Source organism: Crassostrea angulata, chromosome 4, assembly GCF_025612915.1.
Source record: "Crassostrea angulata isolate pt1a10 chromosome 4, ASM2561291v2, whole genome shotgun sequence".
NCBI lineage: Eukaryota > Metazoa > Mollusca > Bivalvia > Ostreida > Ostreidae > Magallana > Magallana angulata.
This window is the reverse complement of record NC_069114.1, coordinates 1,510,498-1,521,814: the sequence shown is the minus strand read 5'-3', so window position 1 is coordinate 1,521,814 and position 11,317 is coordinate 1,510,498. Positions and strand designations below refer to the sequence as shown.

Genomic DNA, 11,317 nt, shown 5'->3' with positions numbered 1-11,317 from the left:
AAATCAATAAAAATAAAATATCATTAACATAAATAAATTTGATTGCAAAATAAAATAAAACATACCTATATTTTCAGTAAATTTACATTATTCATAGTTTATACGATTTGTAATTAGTAGAACAATAGTTCAATTTCAGATACAATTGTTGAATCATAAAGATTTTAATGTAAATGTTCATTGCACTCTATCTCCTCTTTTAAAGTGATTGTAATGCACGTCAGTTCATCCCCCTTTTTTGCAGTAGACATTTTTTTCTTAAACCTTACAAAAATTGACTTATCATAGAGTCCCCCCCCCCTGTTAAATTTTTTTTTTCAATTTGCACATAGGAAATCGACTTATCATGTACTTGCCCCCTCCACTTTAAAAAAAAAATATTTTTTTTCTTTTTCTTTTTTAATTTACGCTTAAAAAATTTGCTTATCATTTTAAAAAAAGAAAATGGAATTGGCACCCCCCCCCCCCCCCCCCCCACACACACACACACACAATTGAACCGCCACAGAGCTGAACTATTAGAATTTTCTTTCATGATGTTGAGAATTATCATTTTTTCTGATTCTTTGTAAAGATTTTTTGGATGAGGCTGCCATCCACCCACCCAACCCCCTTTAAAAAAAACGATGCTATGTGTACGTTCCTGGAAATTAACGTTACCGTAATTATAGTGAATAAAATAAATGTTAGCATTCATCCAAATGAGTGCAAGTTACAACTGTTGCCTATATCTGAAGAAATGTCCTCATTCTTTAGCTTTGCAAGATTTTGAGAGGAATCTCAGCAGATTTGCATTAACTTCAGTTAGAGTAATTTCCCCTGATTGTGACGTCAAAGTTGACGTTGATTAAGTTTCGTCTGACTCTTAAAATTAAAACTCCCCTGTGAAAGAAAAGTATACGAAGTATACTGTTTTATTTACTTAAAAAGCATGATGCTCTTAAAATTACACATCTGATATGTACTTTGATTCTCGCGAGAAAGTGAGGTTGGAAACCATTGGTACTATGAAATGTGGGTCAAAATTTACTGACGCTGAGAAAATCTACCGGATCAATGTGTAAACCTTTGTGACGTCACTCGATTATTTTTTATTGAGAGTGTACTGAGGTGAACTTTAGAGGTACCAATGACTGTAACGTTATGTGGTATACATCGTTATCGTTTTTATTGTCTTGCTGATTCTCGTGAGAGTGTGAAGTGATAAAAATTGCCATGATTACAGGGAACTACTGGGACGATTCAAACAATGCATTACTGGTCCGATTTACTGACGCCAAAAAAATCCGTTGAATGAATGTGCAACTAGTCCGAATTTTCTATTCACACACGCCTTGCCGGTAGAGCTCGCTTCGCGCTGGCGCTGCGCGCCGGCGAGCTGCGCTCCCTATAATCTTGGTGGAAAACTTTAAGATAATAGTATCCGTGACGAAATATTGAAAGGTGCAAGATTCGGACAGGAAACTTTCCCATATTTGGGAATTTTCAAGATAGGTTTTACGTGTTTAAGTCTTCATAAAACACTAAAGCTGGCTAGTATAAATGTTTTATTTAAAATAACCACAACTCTCCATCCCCAAGGGGCCAGACAAAATCTTTCCCCACCCCTTTTTAATCACTTGAGATGTAAATGTATAACGACGAAATGCTACATGTTCAAATAAAAATTGATTACTCAAATATTGCAAGCTAGATAATGTTGAGATTTGATGTCTGTTCCGGCATTTAAAAAAAACACAGAAGCTTTAATTTCCAAAACGGGCAATAAGGGGTAAACCGCGGATTGAGATAATGTTGGAAATGTTAATGCATATACTGTAAATGTTTTTAATTCCAGGTGTCTAAAATTTCACAATTTCCTGTGTAAGTACCTTTCACGGTGTTTTTAATTTCACGGATAATCGATTTCTTTTCCCAGAAAAGTAAGTCCTGATTGTAAAAAAAATCTGATGAGTTATGAACCTGCAATATGTAACATACATTATTTTCTTTTGAATAATATAAAATTAAAGCCTTATTTACGTTAAGTACTATGAGAATAATAAAACATGTTTGTGTCGAATGTAATAAGAACCGGTGTAAAATGCGCATTTGATATTTTGGGCCTGAAAATTAAGGGGAAAACGTACATATAATCTGTCAAAAAGAAGTACACCTTCATAAATACTCTTTCTTATAATGAACTGCTCAAGATGAATGCCGATCGCAGACAACGTAATAGGAGTATATGAGTCTTTACCCTAATTAAGAAGATGTCCGAGATAAAAAGTGACAATTAGCACATGTGTTCATAATGGTTTTAATATGGCTGCAGAGATAAAGGTGAAACAAATATTCCGCTCTTAACATTTGCTTTATTGTGATAATAGTTTCTTAAATTAACCTAATACTCAGACTTGCTATTTTAACGAATTTTAAATACATATACGTATACTAGGATAACGAAAAACAAATGATAACTTGGGCCCCGGTTAAGCACTTCCTGTGACGACCAGAAGTTACGCCGGATCAAACAGAACATGAAAAACTTATCTTCATACATTATTTTGTCTTTCTTCAAAGTTTGGTAGATTAGTTTTTGTCAGTTTTGAGGTCTCTTTGAGAAAAAGGTTTTTGTCTCAGGACCGTACTGAGTGTTCTTCCTGTGACGACTGGAAGTTACGCCAGTTAAAACAAGATAGTGTGATCACATGTAAATACGTAGGGCAATTATCCCACAATGTTTGGTTGTTCAAATCTCTTTCTTTTCTTGAGATTTCTTAAAAACAAGGTTTTTTGTTATTGGACAGGAAACGGACAAACGAAAGTGCTCAATGAAAACTAAAGCTGGCTTTATTAAAGGTCTTCCGTTTCCAACGGAAGATCTTGTACTGATTCTGATGGTAATTCTTCACTTCTATAACCGACGGAAGACCCTCTTGTTATTTTATTGTTTCTTTTCCTATTCATTTTTAGGGTCTTCCGTTTCCAACGGAAGACCCTCTTGTTATTCTAGGGTTTCTTTTTCTTTATTAAGGTCAACCGTTTCCAACGGAAGATCTTATTGTTTTTGCTTTGATATTTTATTTATATTCAGGGTCTTCCGTTTCCGACAGAAGACCCTCTTGTTTTTCTACTGTTTCTTTCTATTATTATTATTCTTAACATTCTTTTTATGCCTTCTTTAAAACTTTATTTCTAAAAAACTATTCGCCCGATTTGCACCAAAGTTGTTCAGAATATTGTTCTTTACAATGATGCCTTCAATTTTGTTCTTAGTAGGAGTTAAAGGGTGGGCCCCTTAAACACAGTTGTTTAGATGATGGATGACCCACTCGTTGCTTTGCAACGAGCTTTGCTCTAGTAATTTTTTTTTTTTTTTTTAATCTTTTTCTGACTTTTTTGGAGCTTTTTTTCTCAGAAACTCTTCGACTAATTCGCTACAAATGATTAAACTTTCAAGTAATGACGTCACTTCCGGTTTAAATATTTACGATTTCGTAAATTTTTACGACCGATAACTATACGACCGATTTGCATGAAATTTACAGGACGTTTTTAGCATCAAATGTAGTTAATATTATAAAAAAAATTCTAGCTAATGACGTCACTTCCGGTTTGAGATATGAGGATTGAGTGAATTTTTAAGGACCATTTTGTCCACGTAACTTCTCAAAAACTAATTGCGATAGAAACGTGAAACTTTCAGGGATAGTAGATGAATGTCTGTAGATGATCCTATTTATTTGATATTTTGAAAAATGCGCAAGGCGGTGAAGATCGCCCGAGAAAAAAAATTTGTCACCAGTTTTTTCACGAAATTTTCGCACAACATCGGTCCTAGCTTTTAATGTGTAAATATTTTGTTAAAACATGTAATGCAAAAGTTGCTCAAATGAACTTGCAATTTTGTTTGATTTCAAGAAAAAGGGGTTGACTCCTCAAATTACGGATTAAGAGGGCTCTAAAGTATTTTAGCAAAATCTCCTTACTGAAAAAAAAATTCTTATCAATTATAGAATCAAAAATGTTCATTGTACATCTGTTTATCTATACAGTAAAAAAATTGTTGGTGGCGCTAGTAAGGATTTTTAGGGTCGGCCCCTAAAGCACATTTGTTCAGATATCTTTAGAGTTGTCAACAATTTCTGACCACTTGTTGTACAAATTGTGTTTATATATATATATATATATATATATATATATATATATATATATATATATATATATATATATATATATATATATATATATATATATTTATATTTATATTTACAAGACCTTTTTTGGATATGAAGAAATAAGGACTGGCCCCTCAAATAAGGGACCAAGAAAGCTCTAAAATCTTTTTATAATATTTCTTTACTTAAAAATAATTTTTTATTAATTATAGAACCAAAAATATTCATTGTACATCTATTTATCTTTACGGTAACATACCTAAGTCATGTGTTACGTAATTAGGGGTTTTAAGGGGCCAGATGTCCAAAACGTTGATCATTAATATTTAGTAAAGTAGAAATCATTTGAAAAGCATTGTAGAAGAAAAGTTGCTCAAAATATTTGCTTAACAAAATAGAATCTAATTTTTTTTTGTTGGTGACCCCGGTGAGGAGTTTAAAGGTCGGCCCCTAAAACACTGTTGTTCGGATATCTCTAGAACGGTTAACAATTCGTGAATACTTGTTCAACAAAATAAATTAATATTTTCAAAACCTTTCATTTGATATCAAGAAAAAGGGGCTGACCCCTCAAATTAGGGGCCATAATGGCTACAAAGTCTATTTATTATAACTTATTGTTTAGCAATAATTTGTTATTTATCATAAATCAAAAAATAAGAGCTTATCATTCATTAATTTAAACTGAAATCTGTTTTAAAATCGAAAGATGCATTACAGAGATATAGGGGTTTAAAAACTGATTTTTCCAGAAATTTTTATTCCACATTCTTGGTTAAGAAAATAGTTCATAGTTACATTAGCTCGTACCTAAAATTATTCGATAATTGTTAAAGCGTACTTTTACATTTGGATTTAGATTTGCTAAGTCGTTCGTGAAATCGATAAGGTTTTTGTTAATTCTTACTTAGAATCATTTTAATTTTGTTAACTCGCACCAAGAATAATTCGATTTTTTTATCTTTTGGTCTTATGTTTATTGGTTTAGGAACTCTGTTTCTTACAGGAACTTCTAGCTTTACTTTCGACAATAACGGAAGACCTACAAGTTGCTTTGCAGCGAGCTTTGCTCTAGTCTATATCTATATTTATAACACTAGAAATCCTTGGAATATATTCAAAATTTTCAGCGAATCTTTTCAACTGAATTTCGGGATTTCTAAAATTAAATGCTTGCACATATGTGCTTTCATTAAGTTCATGCATTTCGGTAAGTCAATTCTATTTATTTATCTGTATAGTCTTTTTACATGACTCGAGAGAAATAAATTTAGAAGAGTAGTCTCTCTTGATTTTATCATTATTCTATATCCATGCATATGAATATCAATGTATCAAATAATTTTTTTTAAAGGATTGAGTTTAAATTACAGAGACACAGTAATTTTATTCGTATTTTCATTAATTTATTTCATTTAAGTTTTTTTTTTAAATGGTTTATCAAAAAATTCTTTGAGCAGACTTGGTATCTTCTAATGATTAAAATTTTTTATTTCAATCGCTGACCTTATGATATTGAATATAAAAATCAAATCATGTCTTAAATAATTAAATTGTAATTTTTTAAAAGTTAATAACAATCTGACTTATTTTTATGACAACACTGAAAATATCTAATAAAAACATAATCTGCGTCAGCTGTCCGTATAAAACACCAAAAAGAAAGCATTTCATTATAAAAATGTATTTGTATTTAAATATCTCTTTTCAATTATGCACTAGTGTTTGAGGCCGACCCCCCTCCCCCCCTCCCCCGAGTATAGACCCCTCGTGTCTATACTCCTTTTTTCATAAAATTATCATTTTACGACATATTTCTAATCCAATTTATACATTCATTGCAATTTCCTAAATCAAACATTTGAAAAAATCAAACCTTCTTCATATATAATACAATGTATAACATGGATTATAAATATGTCATAATAGGACGATTTAATGAAAAAAGAAGTCAATTTCCGGGGGTCTGTACTTGGGGGGGGGGGGAGGGGGGCGATTGTGCCCTCCAGCACATAGTTTGGCAATTGATATATGCTTAAAGTGAGTAAGAATAAGTAAATCATTACAATTATCAATGTATGGGGGTAGGGGGAATATTCATTGTAAGGTTGACTCGTCGAGAAACAGTCTGACGTCAGTCCCTGCAGTCCGCGTCTCGAAATCAACACTGCTGAATAATGAATTTGAGGGACAGATTGAATTTTTTTAAAGACATGTTAAATTCATACGCGGACAAATTGAATTAAAAATAAAAATTAATTCGTTCGGTTTTGTCAGTGGTCATGTGAACACGATAAAACAAGGAAGAATTACACCAAATACGACTGTTTGTAAACTCAATTTTTTAAATGATTAATATTATATGATTATATTTATTCTCATTTCTACAGAATCCTTCCTTTGATGCCGAGTTTTTAATCATGCATATATTTATTTCTTCAGATATATCAATCTAATAAGACTCTTAAGGAAACTATTTGGAAAGGGCCAACGACAAAGGAATATTAGAAGAAAAGTTTGTAAACCAAGTACGAAAAAAACCCCAACAAAACTTACAACAGACGTTAAAATCAAAGTGCAAGAAGAAATAATATCTAGCAGATCATAATGTTCAGTATGTATCTTAGATTAAGTCCTTCTGACAGAGCAATAGCTCTTGGGTCTATAGGGATCCTGTTAATGTTTTCACTGGCATGTACATCCACCGACAACAACTTCTGGAAATCAACATTAACGTCAAACAACGTCAATATATTCGGAGATGAACTAAGTTACAACTTGATATTTGTCACCCTAGGTATCATTGATATTTGGGTAGGGGAGATAATCAAGAGAGTGTTCGTCTTATGCGGAGAATTACCCTTTGTTAACAGTCGTTACGACGGTAGAATATCATTCGTAGTTCAGCAAAGTTTCTGCACAAAATCTAATATTCCTTTTTTGACCCTGCCAATTCTGGTAGCAATGTTAACTTATATGAATCTCCATGGTGACGGGATGTTATTAGTATGGCGGATTTTACAAACCAAATGGAACTGTATTATAATCGTCACTATTTCCATGATAGCACATCTGCTTCGTTTAACTGTGAGTATTTGTTAGATTTTTGCTAAGAAAAAGCCACTCAAATTAAGGGTGTTCTTTAGCTATCTTGTTTTGTTCAATTAACAAGCTCATGTGGTCAATGTTGAGTTGTGTTTGATTGACAAGCAATCATTCCTGTTAATATGTATTTTATATTGTGCGTTGAATTGCTTTACAGGATCCCACAAGATCCGAAATGAGTAGGGTTATTGACGAGCAAACACTCAACGTGGGCCATGGATTTGCCTGGTCCTTCTATTTTGGATACCTAAGACTAATAATTCCAGGTAATACAGTGTAGATTTGTAATTTAATCTGAGTGATAATCATTAATTATTTATAATAATTTATGCAGTTAAAATTGCTTTTCTCAAATAAAAACATCGCACAGATAACTACGTTTTCTGTTTCTGTCCGACAATACATGTGCACTTATGGTTATACATTTGTGACACCAAAGGTTTGCAATCACGAATGGAGTTCTGGAAAAAGGACATAGATACCACACGAAAATCCGTTGTAGTTCCAAAACTGTATATCCTGATTCCTATGTCTTGCTATTGTCCGCCATCAATAACAGCAGCCGACCCTGGGCTAAAAGTGGCGGGAGTGACTCCATCTTTTGTTGCGAACAGAGCAAAAAATCAGCGCAGGGAGTACAAAAACACCGTATACTGTTTTGAAGTGGACAAGACGGTATGATTACTCAAATACTAGTTATTCTCTCCCCCATCAATTGAAATCTGAATACATCAGGGCTGCTAGAAATATGGAGGGTAATCGTGTTCAAAAATCCAGACATGTAAACTTGTATATCCGAATATGCAATCGTGTTGATGTGTGAGCCCACAGGGGCCAAGCCCGTTTTAACATTAATTTCAATGTAACCTTAAATAAAGAAAGGGGTCGAGCTCTGACCCAGATAAAAAACTACCAGCTCGCTTCAAAAGCCTAATAAATCAATTATTTTTTAAAACACTTCCAATATGCATGTATTTTTCATAAAAGTAATGTCTGAGATACACTCATAACGAATTTCAAGTTGATGGGTGGTAAAATAGCGGAGATATACGTCATTTTTCTCTAGAAGTCGCCAGTTTAATTTTACTCGGACATTTACCGGTCCAAGGCTCACGATGGGATTTTGCGTATGACAACAGCATTATTGCAACAAGTCGAGAAACATTCGCACTAATCTTTTAAAATCTCACATCAAACGCACGCTACATACATCTTTAAATTCCGATAAAATTCCTTAAATATTCTCCAAACTGAACTTTTATTCTGCAGCCACATCAACTTCTGACCAGACCGGCCATTTTGACGTCTTCGAGAAAGACTGATTCTGATTGGACCATCAGGAATTTTAACCAATGAAATTGAGTTTAAAATTTTCTATCACAATGACGGTTACATTGAAATTAATGTTAAAACGGGCTTGGCCCCTGTGTGTGAGCCTGAGTATGAAAATGTGTAATTCTGATCATGTAACCTATAGATCTCGGGCATTAACATGTGTAAGATTTGACCCAGTTCTTGCGCATGATGCACATTTTGTAATTTTATTGTTTACATTAGTTGATTAAACCTTCAACTTTGCACACTTTCAATCCGTAGTTTCTGCATTAGTAACTTCAGGCTCGGGAATAGCACATTTGACATGATACAAATTGACAAACGCAAAGTCTACTAGTCATGACCTTATATGGCAACTGCCTTGCTGCGGGAAAAGGCATGCTGTAATCGCCGGAATGGACGTAAAATAAACATAATATTCAGCTAAACTGTTGCAATAAGCTTTTAATGAACGACACCTTTTTTATCAAAAATACCGGTATTATTTTTTGGAAAAAAATTTGAGGTATGATTGAAACTGGACCAAACAGGAAGAGGTTCATGCATAAAAAAAAATCGTTGCCGAAATGACGAATGCACATGTTTCCGTAATATAATTCTCATGGTATTATAAAAGGAAATGCCTAATATGTTATTTCTCTTTTAAAAAATTGACATGTAATTTAACTGGAATATAAGTTAATGCGTACTCTTTTCTAGAAATGAGACGGATCAAGAAATTTCCTAAGGGGGTAAATATTTTTTAGCGGCATGGGATTCGAAGACCGCCGTGAGGTCCCATGTAACTCCATTGCTTCTGAATTCTAAGAATTTTGAGAGAGAATTTTAAACCGGGTTTCCGATTATTGAAATAGTAAAAATGGCGGGCGGGCGAGTGGCTGTCAAAAAGGTACCATTATTGTACCAATAACTCCTCGAACAGTTTTCAAGATAGGAAGTTGTTCTTTTGTAGATCAATTATACATAAGAGGTATGCAAATTGCTTTCTGATAATTTATGAAAAAATATCAGCTGTTGAACTTAGTCATTTTTGGGCAAAAACATTGCATATAGAGTACCCCATTTCTTAGGATAGTATTCATGAGGATACCTATAACTCCAATCTTACCTGCCCATTTTGTTTTCCCAAATCATGAAATTCCTAATCCATGGGGGTGGGGGGGATGTGCTAGTATACCTACTATGACGCCAATTGTCAATATCACTTGATTCTTTTAAAGGTCTTCTAAGGAACTATTTTGTTTGTTGCGAGGAAAAAGTGGGGGGGGGGGGGGTTAACCCTCCCTGATGCTATGTTCCTAATGGTTACAAACAGCATTTTACAGCTGCAATTAAGCATATGTGAGGTCAACTCTAAAGTGTTTATGCCTGAGTTTTTTAGGCTATACGATCAAAATTACACTCATTCTCAGGCTCACACATCAACACGATTGCATATTCAGATTTACAAGTTTACCTGTCTGGATTTTTGAACACTTTTACCCTCCAAAAGAAAAGGCATAAAAAAGGTTGAGTCAACTAGACAGCGATCTTTCATTTTTGAAAGATCTAATAAGACTTAATTGTCAAAATGATATACATGAAAATAGGATTATTTATCATTCTTACGGTAAAATAAATCTTTGCTTTAGTTGAATAATCTGATATTCAAAAAAAAAAAGATTTTAAAGCAATTAATATAAATGTTTATATGTTTATTTGGAGGAAACATGCGGCTTTAACGTGTAAAAACCCAATGGTGTATTATATTTCATCCATGCATGATAGAAACGTGTGTAAATGTTTTACTTTCTATTACTTCACTTTAAACCAATCAACAAGTCCGACTGTTTTCTGCTATACAGGACTACTACTGTTTGGTGGAGTATGCCACACCCATTCTGTCCCTGTATGAGATGAGTAACAGCGAGGAGGCGGGGCTGTCGTCGTTTGACAGACTGCAACAGATGAGGACGTTTGTCGCCACCCTGCAGGAGATCATCAACTCTAACCCCGAAACCAAGGACAACTGCACCCTCCTCGTCTATGACGGTAAAAGGAATTCACTTTTGTCTTTTTGTGTATATAATCATCACCTGAAAAACTTAACAGCTTATTGTTTTTAATTTAACCGTAGGTAAAGATTAATGTAAAAAATGTGACTAATTGATTGTCGGGCCAAATCTTTTTTTTAAGTTTTAATGTCACGCAATATATAGGGTTTTTTTTTCTTGCTTTTCAAATTAACAGAAACTATTATAATATAATCGAATTCTACTTGAAAAAAAAACAATTTATAGAATAATAGTTTTTATGATTTAATTTTGTGTTGTAGATAAAAAGTTTGGCGATGCTGAACAGTCCATTTCGATGTTAATCAAAGACAGAATAGAAAAAGATTTGAGTGAAAAAGCGGTGACCAAAACCTTCTGAGACTCATGCATTGTGTACTTTGTTCATATCTGTTGCATTAGAACGCCGAGAATATCCTAACAAAATTCTCAAAATGTTTTTATTTGTTCAAAATCTGATGCATTGAAAGGTTCTTAAATCAATTTTAAAATATACATGTCAGATGTGATAAAAATCTTAAGAAAGGGTGTTTTGAAGTCCTCATGTAGTCCATGACTACATGACCTGTTGCAAGATATAAGTTTGATTAGATATGTGTATTCCATTGAGAAAACATAAAAAATAGGTAAAATAAGTCATTGGCCACAACGCTCACTAAAGTAACA

The 11,317-nt window shown here is 33.4% G+C and overlaps 1 protein-coding gene across 1 annotated transcript; it reads left to right on the top strand.

The window, feature by feature from the left end:
- Window positions 1-6,776: 6,776 nt before the first annotated feature.
- LOC128180493 (stimulator of interferon genes protein-like) lies at window positions 6,777-11,012 on the top strand. The gene is made up of 5 exons (XM_052848615.1): window positions 6,777-7,247; window positions 7,423-7,531; window positions 7,705-7,940; window positions 10,445-10,631; window positions 10,915-11,012. The coding sequence occupies exons 1-5, from the start codon at window positions 6,777-6,779 to the stop codon at window positions 11,010-11,012; spliced, it is 1,101 nt and encodes a 366-aa protein (XP_052704575.1).
- Window positions 11,013-11,317: the final 305 nt, after the last annotated feature.